Source organism: Mercurialis annua, linkage group LG3 (assembly GCF_937616625.2).
Source record: "Mercurialis annua linkage group LG3, ddMerAnnu1.2, whole genome shotgun sequence".
NCBI classification, from domain to species: Eukaryota; Viridiplantae; Streptophyta; class Magnoliopsida; order Malpighiales; family Euphorbiaceae; genus Mercurialis; species Mercurialis annua.
In genome coordinates this window covers 75,428,234-75,449,663 of record NC_065572.1, presented here as the reverse complement: position 1 = coordinate 75,449,663, position 21,430 = coordinate 75,428,234, and the positions used below count along the sequence as shown (strand labels likewise).

At 30.1% G+C, this 21,430-nt stretch overlaps 2 protein-coding genes and 1 non-coding gene across 4 annotated transcripts; 1 reads left to right on the top strand and 2 right to left on the bottom strand.

The window, feature by feature from the left end:
* Window positions 1–43: 43 nt before the first annotated feature.
* LOC126671895 (uncharacterized) lies at window positions 44–8,063 on the bottom strand. 2 transcript variants are annotated; one of them, XM_050365716.2, is made up of 4 exons: window positions 7,809–8,063; window positions 2,025–2,157; window positions 658–984; window positions 44–513 (listed from the first exon to the last, which is right to left on the bottom strand). In XM_050365716.2, exons 1-4 carry the CDS (start codon window positions 7,875–7,877, stop codon window positions 308–310), a joined length of 735 nt encoding a protein of 244 aa, XP_050221673.1. In that variant the 5' UTR covers window positions 7,878–8,063; the 3' UTR covers window positions 44–307. The 2 variants fall into 2 exon arrangements, with proteins under 2 accessions (XP_050221673.1, XP_050221674.1); XM_050365717.2 differs by having other exon boundaries at window positions 2,025–2,346; window positions 7,809–7,892.
* Window positions 8,064–14,565: 6,502 nt separating this feature from the next.
* On the bottom strand, window positions 14,566–14,637 carry TRNAC-GCA (transfer RNA cysteine (anticodon GCA)). Its single transcript has one exon. It is a non-coding gene; the product is annotated as a tRNA-Cys (tRNA).
* A 78-nt stretch (window positions 14,638–14,715) lies between these two features.
* On the top strand, window positions 14,716–21,010 carry LOC126675339 (uncharacterized). The gene is made up of 13 exons (XM_050369968.2): window positions 14,716–14,842; window positions 14,954–15,202; window positions 15,286–15,373; window positions 15,499–15,650; window positions 16,333–16,485; window positions 16,555–16,662; window positions 17,232–17,343; window positions 17,873–18,019; window positions 18,155–18,192; window positions 18,310–18,402; window positions 19,295–19,378; window positions 19,949–20,089; window positions 20,808–21,010. Exons 1-13 carry the CDS (start codon window positions 14,771–14,773, stop codon window positions 20,940–20,942), a joined length of 1,572 nt encoding a protein of 523 aa, XP_050225925.1. The 5' UTR covers window positions 14,716–14,770; the 3' UTR covers window positions 20,943–21,010.
* The last annotated feature ends 420 nt before the right edge of the window (window positions 21,011–21,430 follow it).

Genomic DNA, 21,430 nt, shown 5'->3' with positions numbered 1-21,430 from the left:
ACCTCTAACTGGTTGGATGTATAAAAACCATTATAATCACAAATTAAAAACAAATATTTTTTATTATTTGATGGTAATCACATCATAATACAAACATACAATCATATTAAATCAATCTAGTAAATATTGATTTCACATAATAGACAGAACACATAGTTGCAAGCCGAAGTAGCAATGAAGCTGGCTCGCTCCTTAATAAAATATTCATACCTTCTATATTATTTATCCGTAGAACTTATGCCCCAAAGTACACACACATATAGTTTAGTTTGATGCTTCTTAATTTCATGTTTCCGCCAAGAAATTCCTAATAAACGGGCGGCGGTGGCGGCGGTGGTGGCATTGGTGGTGCTGGTGTTGGTGAAGGCGTTGGTGCATATACTGGAAGAAATGTGTTCTTCACTTTAGGAATTGGAGCTGATACAGCCAAACTTGAGCTATGAATATCAGTCATCAATCCTCTCCTTTCATTTGCTTTTTTTGTTGTTTCGCAAAGCCTAGGCAGAAACACACCTACAGAATCAGAAAGAGAGTTAGTTTTTCTTCTTTTTAATAATCGAATCGAGTCGAAAAGCTGCCACTCAACTCGCAATATTGCCGAACTCGACTCGACTATAAAACTTTAAGTTCGAAATTGGACTCAAACTCTGTATATACCTTCACCGGCAGCAAGATTGAAGTAAAGATCAACAATGTTAGGGCAGCTATCATAACACTGAGGAGAGCATAGTTGCTTAGTGAAATCAGATTCAATGAGAGAATCAGATGAAATTCCTAATGATTTTCTGTCCAAACCACATGCTTTAATGCATTCATCAGTTTCAACCCAATTTCTCAACTTATCAGCTTCGATTTCAGATGTACGACATGTATATGATTCCTCTCCACTTCTTTTCATATGCGTCTCCAATACGCACCGTTTTCCAGTTGATGAGATTGCATATGAACATGTTTCTTGATCAAGCTTCTCACATGTTATTTCTCCTAATCAAACCCATAATTCATTCTTTAAGCATCAATTCAATTTCTTAAACGTAAAGTATAGATTAGCTCAAGGCTAGATGCAAAAATGAAGCAAAATTCTACTTGGGATTATTAATCCTCTAGAATAAATTATATTGGATAATTAGTTTATAAGGTATTCAAATTATCGTTTTATTTTATTTCGGCAATCCAATTTTATTTCATTTTATTGTTGGTTATTAAACTTTTAATTTTATTTAAGCGAAAGATTTTCCGGTAAAAATATATGTGTAACAATTGATTTATGTTTAACTTTAAAATTTGTCATGTATGCATAATTTAACTCAGAAAAAAAATTCCGCGTATATAAATTTATGCATGTGTAATAAATATCCACATAATAAATAAAAATTGATTGTTATGTGATAAAAATAAGTAAAATTGTCTTACCGCGCATGCAATTGTTGTAAAAAAACCCACTTAAGTTGCAATTTGCCCCATCAACTTGTAAGAAATAAGTAATTAACACTTACATTAATTTTATAGGCAATTTAGTCACAAACTTAATAATTATTGCAAATTAATCTCATTTGTGCAAATTAATTTACAAGTTGAAGGAAAAAATTGCCAAATTATTGAACCATTAACTTACAGGTTGAGAGGGCAAATTGGCAAAATGGTTAATTGTCCATAATCAATAAGTTTGTGACTGATTTGCCCACAAAATTAATTTATGTGTTAATTGTCCATTATTTATAAATTGAAGGGGCAAATTGCCACTAAAGTCTAAGAAAAACACTTGTTGAACTAAAATAAAAAAAATCATAACTAAGATAAAATGAATTAAAATTTGATTAGCAAAATGAAATGAAACGATAGTTTGATATCCTAAAAATCAATTACTATAGGTGATGTTGTTGCATTGAATATTTAATCACATTTGAATTCAGTTAAACTAAACTTATAAACTTATTATATTAATGATATATTACTATAAGATATGGAAGTCAATAAATTCAAATGTCATACATACATGCCATAAAGTTTAGTTATTGGCTTACCAAGAGTGCCTTGCACAGAGAGAACAAGAGCAAGAGCGAGAAGAGCCAAGTTGTTGAAGCTAGCCATAGCCACCATTCTATAGCTAACTTGGCTCCAACAGAAAAATACTAAACACTTTGTAATTGTGATGAACTAGAATACATTTGATGATTAGAAGGTGGAGACAGTTTATATAGTTGGTTTAAGCTAAGAGTTTGAAATAACTGTAGAATTCGAAATCTAAGACGAAACTAATCACTTATTAGTCAACATAAAGATGGACAACAAGGTCTTTTGATTTGGCCTCACAAATGCAACGTCTTTCCTAATGGTTTCTGATTTCTGCATTTCAATCATAAGCCCTATTAAAATAATTATATAGCACAACAGTTGTGCCACGTTAATCATACAATAAATATTGAGACGTTGCAATGATAAAGATTGGCTTAATTTCTTAAAAAACCCCCACCTTGCATTTTTTTTCGTTTATACCCTTACCTTGTAAAAACACCATTTGTACCCAATTTTGAGTTTTTATGTTTTATCTCTACCCAAAAGCATTAAATTGTACTTTTTTAATTTGAAAAAAAAAGTTTAAAACAATCCTTCATTTTTAACTTATATACGAATTAGATATTAATGTTATTAATAGTACAAAAATACCATCTTTATCAAAAAATTAAAAATAATAATAATTTTTTTAAAATTTTTTAAAAAATATTTCGAATTTTTTTTATTTTTTTAAAAATATTTCCGACAAAAAAATTAAAAATAATAATAATTTTTTTTAATTTTTTTATTATTTTATCAAATTAAAAAAATTAATTAATTATTTGGATGTATTTGATTATTTTTTAAGTTTATGGATTTATTTGTATATTTTGAAATAGAAAAAAAGTATATTTTAAACTCTTTTCTAAATTAAAAAAGTACAATTTAATGCTTTTGGGTAGAGATGAAACATAAAAACCCAAAATTGGGTACAAATGGTGTTTTTACAAGGTCAGGGTATAAACGAAGAAAAAGTGCAAGGTGGGGGTTTTTTAAGTAATTAAGCCATAAAGATTTAATGATTAAAAAGTAAATACTAATAATTAAACATTTTTATATTACAAACTTATATTGGCATGTGATAAAAATAACGTGGCACACCCGTAGTATGAAACAAACACTCTGCCCGCGAAGATACGAAAATGCATGCACTTGTTTTGTGATGCTGCTCTGTACATGAACCACGATGTCATTTGAGCTGGGTTTTTCTATATTTGATTGTTCCAGTTTCCAAGCAATTATAAATTAGTTATAATTAAGAATTATGTTCCTTGTACATTCTTCTTTACAAATATCAACAGACCAAATGGAGAAAAGAATATGAATGAATAGGAGATGCAGAGTGAAAAAAAAAACAAGGATTCATTGCTAGAATTGTAAATTGCACTCTCATTCATCCAATTTCGATTCAGCGGTTAGGTGCAATGAGCCAGATGAAAGTAAAAATGTACCTTCATCTTGTACAATAATGGTTATAACATTTTCCTCCATTTTATAATTTTTGAACGACACAAGACAATTGAAAAGAATTTATGGTTAGAAAAGGTTAATAGTCTGAAAAAACCTCTATCTTTTAGCCTTTTTTTGTTTGCGCTATGATGTTGTAAAATTGTCGATTTCACCCAAATCCAAATCTTTCGTTTTCAATTGCAACCTCAAACATCAAAATTCACACATTTTAGTTTCAATTACACCCTCAAACATTAAATTGACCTCTTTTTCACTACGCTATATTTTAACGTATATTCTAAATAGTCCTCAATGTTATATAATTAAAACAAATAGTCCTTTTACTCGATTGACTAACACCAAAAATGAACAGAGAGACTAAATCGTTGACAAAAACAAACATTAAGAATAATATTGTTTGATTTTCAAATAAGAGGGAATGAAATGTGAATTATAACACATGTAGAGGGGTTCATCAAACACAATCTTACTATATGAATGAATCTATAATTTTAGGTGAAATATGTTTACAACATGAACTAATCCATCTCATATGTAATTATATTGTTGAAATCGCTATTGAACAGCTTACTTCCACTCACTATTATATGCAATTTCAATGATCACAACCAATACGTTTGCGAGATGCCATTTAGAACGGAGATACCGTTTATTACATTATTCAAAAATTTGTTATAAATTTAGTAGTTTGCTGATCATATCAACCGAATCTCTGACTATAGCACAAAAACTTATACTACACGTATGTTTAATCAATTTATTTTTTCTAAAATATTGCATAGAATTACTGATATTATAGTTTCTTAGACCATCTCCAAAGAGATTGATGACTCTCCATCTTCAAGGGAGTCACCATGACTCCCTCACACTCTCTTTCATCAAAAATGGTGAAGAAATTTTTCTTTCACCATTTCACTTTTTGAATATAATAAAAATGCTCATCTTGAGCAATTTCTCTCGAGACATCGATAAATTAAAGATAAAAATGCTCATCTTTAACTTCGCAATGCTTTAATAGCATTTGTGGATGAACCATAGTCATTATGAGAATTGATTTATGTTTTCGTTAATTTTAATTTTTATGTTGTGTTAATTTAAATAAATTAATATAATGTTTATTTTAGTTTTTTTATTGTGTTTATTTAAATAAATTAATATAATGTTCATTTTAAATAATTCTAATATAAATTAAATTTTATAAGATATTCATAATTTAAAAAATTATTAGTAATTTGTTTTTTAAATATAAATAATACTATAATTCGGATGAATATGAGCATAAATAAGTTTATGGGTGTAATTGGTAAAAAAATGTATAAAATGTTAAGAATTAAAAATGATTATTATATTAAAAAGTAAAAAAGTATGTTTTTTGATGAAGAATTTGGTGATGACTATTGGAGCGAATTTGGTGAAAATTCAGCAAATTGAAAAATGATGAGGGAGAAATGGTGACTTTTCTTGGAGATGCCCTTAAGGAATTTGCAACCTCCAAACAAAGGTTGCCAGTTTTCGTAATCAGCCTCTCCACTATATTTATTGCAGTAGGAGTTCATTTAGATTTTTTTTTTGTAAGGGTTACGGAGTCATAATTTAGTAATAGAAACATATTATTTAAATTTTTAGTTTGAAGCTATAATAAAAAAAAAATCTTAATACTAAATTTCACTTTTCTAAAGTGTTTAACTATCAACCAAAAATAAAAACTTTATTTTCTTTAAACACTGATCACATAGACTTCAGAATTGATTACTTCATAAATTAACTCATTTCAAGTAACATTATATATGATAATGTTATTTAAAAAGTGATTAATTATTTAATATAAATACTATATAGATCTGGTCATCCTGGTGACTATTGTTCCTCTATACCGAAAAAAAGCTAGATAAATTAAGAAGAGAAGGATCCTACTTCTTATATAGTTAACATTGATTTACTCTCCGGAGAAACTGCATACAGATATATGTAGTGAAGTTATGATTTCTCTCTAATTTGTGTTTAAGTTGGTCCATACTAATGAGTTATAGTTCAAACGTTATAAACGCTGGACACTAAATTATTAGATTGTTAGTTTAATTTCTTCCACAAGCAACATCTCTCTAATAAGAAATTTTTAAATAAACTCAGTCCATCACGTCACTCGTGGACTAAACCAATCATATTATAACACCTCATTAAAATGAGGATATTTTTGTAATATAATTATTCAAGAGTGTATGTAAATAACAAATAAAATGACAAAAATACCCTCATTTTAATGAGATGTTATGATATGATATGATTGACTTAGTACATAAATAACTACTCTATATAAAAATTTCTCCTTTTCAATAATTAAAAAAAAAAGTTGATCAATAATTGAAGCAAATCCTAAAGTATACTATACCAAATCATTGGATCAGGTATTTGTCCGGAACCCGGCTTGTTTAAGCTGAACCTCAACAAGCCCGATCAAGATACAAGCACATATTATCTTTATTTTTTATAGCTTTTTACATAAATAACCAACATTTGATTTGAACTATCAAAAATACTGTTCCAAGTTGCACACCTTGAACATCTTAACATCAACTAGAGAGAATATAAAATTAAAAAAATAACGTTGCATATCCTTTTCTCTCCTTCTTTATTTTTCGTTTTCCTTTTTTGAAAATTATCACCATCGTCAAAATTTTTCATCACAATCGTCACTATACTAATAGATTTTTTTATGGTTCCGCAATTATTCCACTACCATCGTCGTATTTTTTTTCAGATTTAAAAATTCTGATGTTGCCATTATCATTTTTTCTTTTTTCCAGATCTGAATACTCCTTATCATCATCATCATCATCATCTCCGTCTGTCATTCGTCATCATCTTTCATCTTCTTTATTTTTTCTGATTTTTTCTATTTCTTATAACATTTTTCATCATTTAAGTGTATAAAAAACAGTTTGATATATATATATATATATATATATATATATATATATATATATATATATATATATATATATATATATATATATATATATATTATAATTCTTTTTTCATGTTACGTTAACAAATTTTGTAAAATTTTTTGAGTTATATTTGTGTTACTTTTACATTTTAATTGTGTTTCTGCTTTTTTTATATTATGCAGCATGATTTATTAATGATGGTTGATTGCTGAATATTTATAGTGTTGTACGTAGGTTGACTTTATGTTTACTTTCTGATGATATGTGGTTGATCTTATTAATTTATATTGAGATAGTTTTTGATCCATTTTAAAATTGATGAACAAGACGGCATCGTACGTACGTGAAAATATTAAAAAAATAAGACGAAATTCTGATACATTGATTTTATTGGATATATAATTATTAAAACTCTTAGAATTAACATATCATACTGTTAAAGGAAAATTATTGTGTCATGTCATTCGTGTAACGAACCAATAATGTGTTAGTTATGTGGAAAATTGAATGATAAAAAAATTAATTAAAAGATTTTCTATTGCAAATGCTCATTGACTTGTTGTTAAAATGACATGGCACAACGGTTATATAAAATAAACACTCACTGTTAAAATATATTTTTGTCACCAATGAACTATAACTCAAAAGATATAAGTGTTAAGCAACAAATGGTCGTGGGTTCAAATTCTCTCACAAACCCTCCCCAATTATAAAAAAAAATACTTTTGTCATAATCATAGATGGATAGAACAAAAATTAAGATGTATGGCTATATATTATACAGACATGAGTGCCTCAATTAATTATTTAGTAATAGATGCACGGTAAATATATCTGTAGTCATAAAGATATATAGAAATCAAAACGCAGATCTTTATCCATGCATGCACTAAAAATCTTGAAACTAGGGCAATATTCTAAATCTGGCCGGCCAATTCTTTAAAAGCATATATTCCTTCTTACTCAGTTTCATTCATGCATGTGCTTATGTCTGCTAAAGAGTATAAACAAAGCATCCTTGTTGAATCACTAAATATCTAATTTTCACTTAATTAATTACTACTCTAAGACTCCCTCCGTCCCAAATTAATAGGTAATTTAATTAAGACAAACATAAATATTAATTTTTTTAATAAATCTATACATTAATTTGCAGTGATTGAATGTCTTTTTAGTGAAACCAAAATCAAACTTACAAGTAATAGGACATGAATTAAATATACATGCACAGATGTATAAGACACAATTACAAACACAATTTCATCTTGGACATGAAAGCTTAAAACAATGAGTAAATGCTCATTAATCAAAAGGAATCCAAGATAATTATGTTACCTGGAGGATCATTGGAGATCGTATGTGTAAATTTAGAGCTGCTGATAGAGACTTCCTAAGGGATAGCATGATCGAATGAAAATGAGGTAATTAGATGATAATTAACTCATTTCAGGTAAAATATTAGATCAATGCGATCCCTTTGGAACTCTTTACCTGCTCTAAGCTGATATAGAAAGCAGTAGAAACAGAAGCAGGTTTAACTGGGGCCTCACATACATATGCAAATCCAAAACCTAGTTGTTGATATATAGAACGAAAAAGGCACAAAATTGGCTGTTTTTGGTGACTGTTACACCCACTTATCTTTTTTATTCACGCATTTGGTGTGATAGGATGTTAGGCACCCAATGTCAAGTATATGCTTCTTTCTTCCTTTAATTGTAAATTAATTCATCAACTTTAGCCTGAGTGTTTATAACATATAACCGTCATGTCATTTTTACAATAAATCAATGAACATTTGCGGTAGAAAATCTTTTAATTATTATATATTCTTTTTATCATTCAATTTTCCACATAACTAACGCACTATTGGTTCATTGCATGAATGATATAGCGTAATGGTTGGTTGTGTTGTATAATGTTCCTACATTATTAAAATGAAGTCAATTATGTAATTTAGGGATGGTGTTACATATATGGTTAAAAGGCAGATAAGAGTAGCAATCAAACAGCTAATGGTGTTAGGAAGAAAGTGAACAGCAAGTCCATTCAAGAAAATGACTGCATCCGGCAGCTTTCCTTCTTAATTATTTCCATGTCTCAACCTTATAAAACCAATCTCCATCACCTTTCAAGCTACAACACACGTGTGCTTCGGACGCTGACACCATTGATTCGTTCATTATCAGATTACTATAATTACTATAATTAGTGAAAAAATGTTCTTATTAACTGATCCAGATTATTATTTTCTTTGTGAGACAGATTTATTTCTGATTGTGATGTGTTAATTTGTACCTACGTGTAATAATGCCTATAGTGAAATGAATAAATAAATGGGCTGGTGTACAGTTTTTCATATCAGCTTTAGACTATGCAGCATTCCATAATGAGTATATATGGAATTTCTCCTCGGAATCATGCTGCTGGTCAGTAATGGCGGATCTTCTACGATCACCCACACACACAGTCCACATGCAGATATTAGCTAGAGGCTAGAGATAATTAATAGCTAGCTAGTTAGTGGTTATTGTGCGAGATATACATGAATAAGAGTATAAGAGAATATAGATAATAATTATATAAATAATCTTGTTAGCGTAAATAAGAGAGAGTCAATTATGGCATAATGCCTTAAAAAATTCTGACCTTTTATCTCTTTTTTAATCCTACCTTAACGTTAAAAACTGGTCAATTTTACCATTTTTCCATTTTTGTGTTTAAATTGTACCCTGAAATATTAAATTGACGTCTTTTTCATTTGAAAAAATTTCAAAAACATTCTCCATGTCTAGCATATAGTAATTGTATGTGTTTAAAATTTATTCTCATTTAGTTAAATTAATTAAAAATTTAAATTAATTTTAATTTGATTATGATTTTTAGTTGGTTTTTAAAAATAAATGACTTATTTGTATTTTTTTAAATGGAAAAAAAATTAATTTTATCATTTAAGTAAAAAATTTGACAAAAATTAAAAAATCGGAGTACAATTGAAACGATAAAATGCGAAATATGATAAAATTGACCAGTTTCAACGTCAGGATATGATTAGAACGGGGCTAAAAGATCGGATTTTTTTATGGCATTAGGCCGTCAATTATTGTATTAATGGAATATAAAAGAAATTCAATTATTGTATTAAATAAAAAGAAATAATAGTTGATGTTAATGATTGAAGATGAATATAAAGTTTTCTTTAAAAAATATAATTTTTTGTTTTTAGAAATAGACTGAGAACAAGTCATTAATTTAAAGTAATTTAATTTTTAAATTCATTATTTATCACTATGAACACCACTCTCAATAAAAATTAAAATTTATCAAGTTCTCATAAACATAAAATATCAAATTTATTTAGTCTATACCGTTTCGGTTGTTGAGTTGCTAAAGGAGTATCATCCTATCTAGAATGTTTGGATGCATTTTCAATGATTAGTTTGTTCGATTCTTATTTAAAAAAAAAATAGATCAAAAGTGTAAGAATTAAATTAAATTATACGCCATTTAATTTAAATGAAATGTGCAAATTAAATGAATTCAATCTCCCATGTCCATTATAACTTGAGACAATCCTATTTTCTTTCAAAATTATGAATTTTTTCTATACTATAAAAAGTTGAACTATTTTCTGATAACTACAACTTTTAAGTTTGATTGATATGTCTTAAAAGGAAAAAAGGAATTTAGTTACCATACAAAAACATAAAGGAATAAATTAACTAATTACATGCTTGCAATTATATATTTAACAAACTACTTTAAGCTAAATAAGTAGGTATCCCACTCAATGTCACCTTAACTTCTCGTTCCCATTTATCCTAAAAAAAAGAACTTCTCGTTCCCATTAAAAATAAAAGAGAAACAATTAGGGTGATTATATAAAGGCATACAAAAGGAAGCATAAAGCATACCACTCACTCACTAAAAGTAAGAATTATTCATAATAAATAATTGATTGAGAATAATCATTCAACAAATCATTTGAATAGAAATAAAAAATGATTTAATCTTTCACCGGTTCAAATAAGTCATAAATTTCTACCATAATAGGACATGCAATTATGTGATAGAATTGCATGATTTGAAAGAATTTGGCTCATGTGACAAAGAGTTAAAAGAAAATAAAAAAGGGTGGGTATATTTGTATATCTTGGTCATGTGAGGTGCTGGAGGTAAGATCCAAGAGCTAACCACTGACCGTATTAGAGGCACATCATTTATACGCATGATCCCTTTACTATGCACTCACTTCCTATTGTCACCTCGATTTGGTACACATGGGGTCTTCTTGTTTAACCTCATTTTCTTCATCATCTTTTATTACTAGGTTGTCCATTTTTATCATCACTTTTTCTTTACTTTTGGTGCATATTTCTGTTTCTAATGAACATAATATCTTATCTTATCTCATTTCAAGATTTTGTTTTGGAGCAAAATGTTTGAAGATTTTTTCAAATAAATATCATATACATAGTAGAGAAGTTGTTGGAATTATGCTTATGATTTTTACTCAATTATTATATGTTTATGTTCTGAAATTTATTTTAAAATTGTTTTAACACTTACCATGGGGAGCACTACAATACGGGTGCAACTGTGACGAAGTGAAAAACGACATTTACTTTTGTTTATGAGTGTGTCACTTGAAGACCAAAACCACCATTGACCACATCATCGTCGTGGTGGAGATTGTGGAAACACCATGTGCAACACCACGATTACGGCCGTGGTGGAGATCATGGAGACACCGCAGGCAGTACCATGATTATGGCGCATCCCGTTCATGACATTATTAATAGTACATTTTGCAAGGGGCTTTAATTTTTTTTGGTCAAAAGGACATTTACATACTCAACATCAACCTCCTAAATGGAGCTGACATTGACAATAAATTCCACTTTGGCATGGAGAAATGCACGAAACCCCTTTTCAAATGGTTGGGAATCGTCATGGATCATAGTAATAATAATGTCAATTTCCCATAAATGTTCCCATGTGAAATGCAGCATGTCTTTTGGAGCTAGGCACCATCATAAGAACATCATTCAATTAAGGTCAAATCCATCTTTATGACCCTGCATTTTTTTAAATTTGTATTTTTATATTTAATTTATTTTGACACGGAAAAAAAGATACATTATAGTATTTACTGTGAAACGCGCGTGGAATCCAATTTAAATGTCCATCTAACTTGACACGATGAAAACATCATTGAAAATTAGATAAACAAAAATTTATAACTACAAAAACTTACACTGAATAAAATAATTTGAAAAAAAAATATTTAAAAATATAAGGACCATTTATATTGATCATTTTAGTAAGGTTGAACCATACGTTCATAATTTATTTTCATAAAAAAATTTACTAAAGAGAAAATAAAAATATAAAATCTATTGAATAATAAATTTTAAAAAGAGAATAGATAAATAAAAAATTGAAAGTACATGAGCTTTTTGATTGAATAGGTCATTATATTAATATATTTCCAGCTAATTGATTCAACTACATATATAACATAACTTTCACTTCTTAAATTCTTCTTTAATTCATTAATGTTCCCAATCTATTAATCTTTAAAATGTCACACACCTAATAGTAATAAATACACTTGATTAATACATTTAAGTAATATAATTACACATAACTTAATTATTGTTTTTAATACTTGGAGAGAAAGAGCGTTTGTAAAATAAATTGAATACACTACATATCAGTTTGACATCCAACACTTATATAATTTTAACTAGGGTTAATTTCTAAAAAAATCACGAACTTTATACGAAATTTCATTTTAATCATGACCTTTAAAAGTTACTATTTAAAGGCACGAACTTTCATATTGTTTCAAATTCATCATTTCAGTGTATTTTTATTGACTAAATTTTTTCACTAAACCATTAATTAAAAACCCAAGTTATTAATCAACATCAAATCTTATTATCTTTCAGTTAGAGTATCTAGGATTCAGATAAAATACATCAAATTTTACTTTGGTGATAGATTTGAAATAAAATGAAAGTTTGTGCCTTTAAATGACAACTTTTAAAGGTCATGATTAAAATGAAATTTCGTGAAAAGTTCATGATTTTTTTAGGAATGGCTAATCACCTGTAAAACTACCGACCTTTTAAATTTTTTGCAATAACACCCCCATCCTGTAAAAACCTCAATAGCACTCTATTTCGTATTTTAACGTTTCAATAGCACCCTAAATTGAAAAAAATAGATAATTTTATTATTGTAAGGATTAAATTTTATAAAATAACTAAATGAAAGGATCATTTTATACTTTTTTTTAATTGAACAAATACTAACAAATTCCCTAACTTAAAAAACGTCCAAACAAGCCCTATTCTCCACTAATTTAAATAAAAAATAAAAAAATATCAAATCTCATACTCATGGACCTCAATCTGCCATCGGCTTCCATGGGAGGACGAGCTGTTCTCGTCCTCCCATGGAGGACGAACAGATCTCGTCCTCATGGAGGACGAGATCTGTTCTCGCCCATCTCCTCCTCCATGGGAGGACGAGCGATTCTGTGCTGCGTTAAAGGTGGAATCTTGAACAGCCAATGCTATATTTGTTGGATGAGTTCAGTGAAAATTTTCGGTAATTTTTGCAGTGCCGAAAAAGTTAAAGAGTTTGAAATTATCAAAGTCTTGGGCGGGCTTGGAAGATATTTACCTTTCTACTTCTCTTGCTAGCTATCTTGACAATAAGCTCTTGTTATGTTCCTTATCTTTAATGTGAGAATTTGAATTTAGTAGAATTTGTAGCAGAAATTGGTAATTTGGTGTTAAGGAGGCACTGTTTATAAGCACTGGAATGTTCATGTTTAAAAGTTCAAATATTTCACTCTTCCATTTATGCTTGCATTTGAGGATTTTTGTTGTTGTTAACTGTTTGGTCTTTTGCTTCAGAGAAGCTACTGGTGCTTCTGCGAGATGGTCGGAAGCTCGTGGGAATACTTCGATCTTTTGAGCAATTCGGTACTTTATAAGCTCCATGGAGGACGAGTTCTGAACAAGGAAGAACTGTTGTTCTTCCTCAAAAACGAAGAACACTATTTTTTTTAAAAAAAATTGGCATGTTTCGTGGCGGTGATAGTTCGAAAGAGTCGGTAACAGATTTTAAGAAGGTGGCGATTGGTCGGAAAATTAATTATTTTTATTAAATAATTTTTTATCATTAATCATCTTTAAATATGTGGAGAATAGAATTTTTTTGTAGTTTTTATAACATTAAATATTATTTAGAATATATGGTAAATATAAAGGATTTGTTTTGACTTTTATCCAAATAAAAAGAGTTCAATTTAATGTTTTAGAGTGCTATTGAAACGTAAAAATACGAAATAGAGTGCTATTGAGGTTTTCACAAGATGAGGGTGTTATTGAAAAAAAATTGAAAAATCGGTAGTTTTACAGGTGATTAGCCTTTAGAAATTAACCCTTTTAACTATAGTTAATTGGTTACACATAACTTATTGATATTCCTCCCCAACTGTTTATTTCTTTTTCCGTTTGAGTTAATTTGTATATATTTTATCTCTCGTCTTAATAGAATTGACATATTTTTCTATTTTAAAATTCTTGTCCTTTTTGATAAACAGTCTTAAAAATGATTTATTTTTATTTTTATTTAAATGTACTAATTATCTAATATATTACCATCTATTAAAATATATATATATATGTAAAGAAATAAGTCAAACTATTCTAACAAAGTAAATTGATGATTATATTAAATAAAGACATAACAAAAAAATAGATAAATTTAAAAACATTCATAATATTAATTTTTTTAAATTGTCTGATAAAATGAAAATATACAATTCTATTGAAACGTAATGAATATTTAAATGTGACATGATTGTTTCTCACTTCAATTAAAATATCTTATTGTACTAAATAATATTTGTTTTTAGTTTTTTTTTTTCAAGATTACACAATTTAAATAACGATTCATTTCAAAATTTATGAGAATTATTCTATTTGATTAAGGGTTTTTTTTCTCTCAAAGAAAAAGAGTAAAGTTTTATTCAAAAGGATTCCAAAAAAAAAAAAGAGTAAGAAATTAAAAAAGGGCCCAACCGGGTTCGAACCGGTGACCTCTTGATCTGCAGTCAAATGCTCTACCACTGAGCTATTGACCCCTCTGTGTTCCAAAGTGAAATTTATTCATATTACATATAAGAATTGTCAAAAACCTAACAATTCTCCATCTCTTCCCGCCTCGCCTCTCACGCGAATAACAGCGAAGAAGCAGCAGCTCCAAACAACCAAAAGATGGTGAAAACGCCGTACGGAATCAAATACGCCAATCACATCATCACCAATCACTTCGGCGATCAAGTCGCTGTAAGTCTCTCTCTCTCTCTCTTTAATTTTAAAGAACATCGCGAAATTCATTTTATCATTACTATTATTAATATCATCTGATTTCGTTTTTCTTCAAAATTTACCGAACAGAAAGTATGCGAATGTCTACTTCTCAAAGGACCGTTAACAATCCAAAGCATAATGCAATTCACACAGCTAAATCACAAGCAAGTGAAGAACACTCTACTCGTATTAGTCCAACACAATTGCGCTCAAGCTTTCCGTTACGGAGATGATCCCAAACTAATTCCTCATTACATTGCGGTGTTTGATAACATTCTCCACCGCGTTCGGTTTTCCAAATTTTTAGCTATTGTCTCTCAGGATTTGGATAAATTGGTCAGTTAATTTAGTTTATTGTTCTGTTTTGTTTTATTAATTTGAGTTTTAGATTGTTAAATATTCGTGTCTGTTTTCGTCAGTGTGTAGATATTGTTGAGGGATTACTTCAGCATGGTAGGCTTAATGTGAAACAAATTGTTGATAGAGTCAATTCAAGTCAAAGGGAAGGTAAACTAGAATCTTCTTTTAATTTTATTGATGTATAGTCAGATTAAGTGCTTCCGTATTTCAGATACTTGACTCGGTTTTATCAATGAATTTGGATATTTATGATTATCTTTGTGTGTGCTCAGGGAATAGTGTAGGTGTAGATGCTTTACAAGAAAGCTTGCGTAAACTTATAATTGCTCGTTTTATTGAGCATTGTCCTGCCCCTGAACCAATTCTTGCACCACCTACTGAAGAAGAAGTTCGTGCAAAGAAGCGAAGTGCTAAGTCTGCTAAGGTTATTGCCTCATTGCATAGAAATTCCTTATATGTTTTATGGAATTAGAAATAATCGTTGACAACTCATGATAGTATTTGCTTATTTCTTGACATAACTGAATAAGTGGACAATTTTGTTCCATCTGCACTCATACCTAAATGGCCTTGGAAGTTGGAGAAATGTGATTGGTACTAGGTTCTGTTGTATTTGGAATGTCCTTAGAGATTGTAAAATGAAGAGGCTTGATTTTCTTTTCATGTTATTTTGTCGGTAACACCACCTTAGGAGTGATAGACTTGAAGTTGGTATACAGTGCTTCAGGAGATTACTAAAATAATTTACATGATTTTGCAGTTGAAAAGAGAAAGTAAGAGGGAAAAAAGGGAAAAATAACAAATAGGCCATTCATCCACTCCATACAAGCTAACTTAAAGTGTGATCAATTATGTTTGTCCATTAATGAAAACAGAATGACATTCTTTCTGGAAGGGGTTAGAAAGCAACTATGCTGCAATTGATGTCTCAATTTGTTGTTTTCTAGGATTAAAGGAATCTTAACTTTCTGAAAATGAGTGATGAGATTTCTTCATTTGAAATGATAGTTAGTGACTTTCCTAAAATCAGATTCACAAATGCCATCTGCTTACTGAATTCTGCATGTTAGAAGATCTAGAAGCTTACATTTTACAAATACTTGCAGATAGCCGTAGAATCAGCAACTCTAGAACAAAGTGTTATAGCAGCAGCAGTGCCTATGGATGCGAAAAGATTTTCAGTTGATCTAGAAGCCGAATTAAATGTTAATGGAGAAAAGGACCATAATAAATTCCCGGAAAAACATGCCGGAGAAAAGGTTGTTAGCTAGTCATTTGTTAAACTAAGAAGATAATTCACGGCCTAATCTTTATTCTCTATTTTACAGCGCAAGCTTGAGGCTTCAGAGCCTAATATAGATGGAGAGGCTGCAGAAAATGACATAGTTGTTTGGCGTGCCAATTTCGAGGAATTTATCCATAGGCTTAGGCATAAGGTTGGTTTCTCTTATGACTTTCTTTTATATTTAAACAAATGGGAGCATGATTTCACCTATTATATGGCGTTTGTTTTGAGAAATTGGATTTGAAATATCAGTAATTTCCTTCCCAATAAAGTTGTAACTGACTAAATGATAATGTTGTTTTCTTATATGAGTCATTGCCAAATGGAAAATCTATCAATTAACATCGAAAGTAAAAGACATCATTATATTTGCCCTTTTCATTTTTCAAACAGAATGATTTCTCTCTCTTGCTATTTCAACTATCTGAATTATTTGTTTTATGAAAAAAATTTGGACTGAATGAGGAAACAAAAGCTAGTCTCATAACAAGCAGTCACATGGCATTACTATTTTCCTTAATCTTCTCTAAGTCAGTTCATAGACAGTGAAAATTGTCATCTTCTGCAAATTAGATTCTATTTTTGGAACAAAATCAGTTAAAGCAATGGGTTTGTTTGCACCCTGTAAAATATCCTCAAACTGGTTATGTGTTCTATTTATTCTTTACATTCTTTAAAATTTCACGTTCATGTGAATTTGACTGTTATGTTGCATGTTAGGCTTGTGTTGAGAATGTTAGAGCAAGGCTAGATGATGGGGCAGCTATTGTCCTGAGTGCAATGCTAGATGCTTCCAGGCCTGAAGAGAAAAAAGTGAAAACGGCAAGTTCAGGTGACCATTTGATTGATGATTGCTCAGTTACCTTATGACAAGATTATCTAGGTGGCTTCTGAATTGTTTTTGTTTATTATAGATTTATTGCAAATGTACAAGCAGCTAAAATACATTTGGAGAACTTCTTTCCATAACAAAAAAACCAATGTCAGCAAATTCTTGACTATAGATCTGAGAAAAAGAAAGCAAATTTTATGTTAGAATCTTAGTTACACGGGCACAGGCAAGTGAAGAGGCACCAGTTAGGAATCTGCTTTATTATATATACTTCACCATGTTCCAAACTTGTCAAAGCCGCAGCTTAAATCTAGAGCAATAAGGTCCAGAGACATGTATATACACCTACAGTCAACAGTCTAGCTAACTGTTTTGGTGAAAAAAGATGGTGAATATTTGAAAAGGATCTGCTTATAGTGACTAAACGAGTGAGCTTGATATCTAGCGAGTCAAATGTTGATACACTGTCATTTTATGCAAATATGCCCTTGCTTTTTACTAGTTTGACATTTCTGATATTATTCTGCAGTTCCATTGTCTTTGAATTCCATTTATGAAGAAGTAATTCAAAGTGAAAAAGGCCGGAACATGACATTTGATCATGTTAGAGCTGCCCTTATTCAGTTGAATTCTCCTCCACCATTTATAAATGAGGCTGATGATTTGTTCAATATAGGTATCTTCTGTCTTTCTTTCATTGTACTTTTTTTTTTTAATTGTACCTACAGCTTCCTCTCAGATAGAGCTCCATCTTCTTTTGTGGCTGATTTTGTTCCTTGATTTTCGGTGACGCATTCTATCTGTCATGCAGATTTCAAGCATATTATTGAAGTAGCTCAGAGTGATGAGGTCTGTATGATAGATGCATTTGCTCAAAATTAGGAACACTAAACAACTAGTTACATCTTCTGTGCTGCAGGTAGAGAAGATCTTCAAGCTCACTCGTTTACATCTTCTGTGCTGCAGGTAGAGTCAATTGTGTTGAAAAGATATGGGAAGGATGCCTATAAAATGTTCAGGTTACTATCAAAGGCTGGTCGCCTACTTGAGACTGATAAGGTAACAACTAACAAGTCTAACCCCCAGTCTTTCCTAGCTCCCTTATTGGAAATGCTGATATAATAATCACGCCATCTACATCATATTCATATGATTTAAAAAAATAAAAGAGAGGGGGAGGGGACCGAGTCTCCTTAAAAAAGGCAGGTATTCTGCCCAGCTTTTTGGCTGTCCTTTTTCCATTTTCTGTACCAACCAACACAGCAAGTTGCTGAGCAAGCATACTTATAGTTGGTTGGGGTCAAGTCATACTGAAATCTCTTGTCGTAATGGGCCAAACTTTGCTTACAGAATCAGCCATTTCATGTAGCTTTTGCAAATGAGAAGAGCAGAAAGACCGTCCCAGGAGGAAAACCATTACTTAGGAATGGAGCCCCAATCTTTTTGAATGCTTATATCAATGCCTCTATTGGACCAATCGGGAAAAGCTTAGCATAGAGAATGCCTAAGAGGATTTTTAGAAGCATTGGTTGCCCATACGTCTATGACAGCACTCCCCCATGTTTTTATGTTTTTCTGTAGCTCATAGACTTGAATCTTCTTCTTTTGAGAGCAACCCTTATAAATATAGTTCCTCTAGTCCTAAAATAGCTGTTTGCACGACACTTTAGATGTTTTTTTGACCGTACAGAGCCACTTTCTTCACCTGGCATCTCAACTCCAAGGTCCTTTGGTTAATTTGTTTGTAGTCAATCTAATTACTCTGCAAAACCCTAATTTTACTTTGATGCATTTAAGCCATCATGTGTCCGGCCAACCCAATACTATGTGTAGATTTCTCTTTTTGGTCATTTTTTCGTTTCTGTTACATTGTTTAGCCTTATCATTATATAGAGGTTTGTTTTAATGATGCTTGTATGGTAATTTTTCTAATTCTTTTTTTCCCCTTTAGATTTCAGATACTGTATTTGCTGAAAAGAAGGAAACAACAAAGATCCTTTATAAGATGTGGCAGGATGACTACCTGCTTATGGAGGTAAGCTAGGTTTCCTGTTTGTATATTTGTCTGTTGACATGACAACTCACATTTGCACAATCTTAATCATTGATTTCGAAATCAATGGTTGAGATTATACTCTCCAATAAAAAGACATCCACCCACCTTATAGAATGTAAGAGTAGAGATTGTAGAAACAGGACGTGATGGTTGGATTAACATGACAGGATCCGTATCCTGTTTATTTTGATGTCTTCATTTTTTTTTCACTCTTTCCACTTTGTCTATACACTTAAATGATGGAGTAAGTGGAAAAATGAGAAGATTGATGGAACTTATTCTTTAAATAAACTTTACATTGCAGTTTTTTCTTAGACGCACCATGAAGAATGAGAACTTATCATTCTTATATGGTTTGTTATGTTGAAAAGATTGTGATAATTGAATGCTTTGTTGGGAATTTATTTACCCAAGAGAGCATCATCATAGTTATAAAACATGCTATATTTTTTTTCTGCGACTGAGATAATTAATCATGATTTCAGTGAGTTTTTTAAGGACTAAATGGTGTTTTAACTCATTTGAGATGTTCTTTAATATTTCATATAGAAATTAGTTGCGGGGACAGCAACATTCCTGTTGTGGAAGATAAATAAGCATACTCTTTGGGAACATGTACTGGATGAGATGTTTCATGCTTGCTTAAATCTGAGCATCCGAGTAGCTCATGAACTGGAACAGCAAAAGGAGGTTTGTACAACTTATCTTTCTTCATTTATTTATCCGTCCCCTTCCTTCTCTGTATTAGGTGCGCCCTTTTTCTCCTATGTTGCACGGTAATGGAAAGGAAAAATAGCTGAAATGAAAAACGGTGGAAGGATATCTTTTACACAAGTCGGTAATAATTACAAAATTTTGAAGTTTCAAAAGCGTTTTTGGAAATGGAAAGAAACTCTGAAACTTAAGACTCGACAAGTTTCCATGCAACATATTATTTTACAAATCCTCAGTTGATTGAATTGGAATATGGGTAAGTTTTAGACTACATAGTAGAAATTGAAGATGAACTTTGTGTGCATTCTTGTGCCTTGTTTTTAACAATGTGAACCATGCAGAAGAAATAAAAACCGACAAGGTAATGTTGTAAATTTGGATTGTCTTTGTCTTTTAGATAGTATCATCTAACAAATCTTAGTTTAACATATATAGAGTGGACTCTGTTTCATGAGAAATCATCTCTATTTTCAGACCTACATTTATTAGGGATTTTTTTTCTAGCAAATACCGGTATGTTTTTAAACTACGGTTATATCAGATTCTTAATTCCAAATATTGATTTTTATGCGGGGTGATAGGAAAGCAATCATAGTATTCAACATGTTTTCATATTTTTCTCTGATTCCATTTCAATTATTAATCCTTCATTTAGCACTCGTGCATTAATCGTTATTGTGTTGATTGCTTTCAGATTCTAAATCTCCCACCTGAAAAACGTGTGGGGCCGTCGAAAGATAAATACGAGAAGCTCAAGAAAATGAGATTTCTGATGGAGTCTTCACAATTGAAAATTGATGATGCTATTATGCTTTTCCATGACTTCTGAAGTGCATCTAATGTCTGTAATATTGAATAAATCATTTATTTAATCCGATTTCCTGTTCTTCTTACTAATGTAATTCTGTTTACAAAATCCATATTTGTTTTAACAGACAAATCCATCTTTTAAACCAAGCTAGGTTTGTAAGTTGTAACAAAAAATCATTAATAAAAAACTCTTATATTTATATTATTCATACAAAATTTATTTGAAAAAATCAATATGTTTTTGTTTGGTTAATTTATGATTCATTTAAATATCTATTTTTTAAAATTCTATAATTTTTTTAATAATAACAAAAGAGAATAGTAAAATCACAAAAACTATTTTTGAGTAATAATTTTTTATTTATTTCATTTCAAATGTGTCTTATATTATTTTTCTAGTACATCAAACATTAAAAAATTTATTTGGTTAAGTACTGACTTGGATGAAAAAATTAGTAGTTCTATTATTTTTCACTTGCTTCATGCAGGTAAGAATTTTTCATAGAC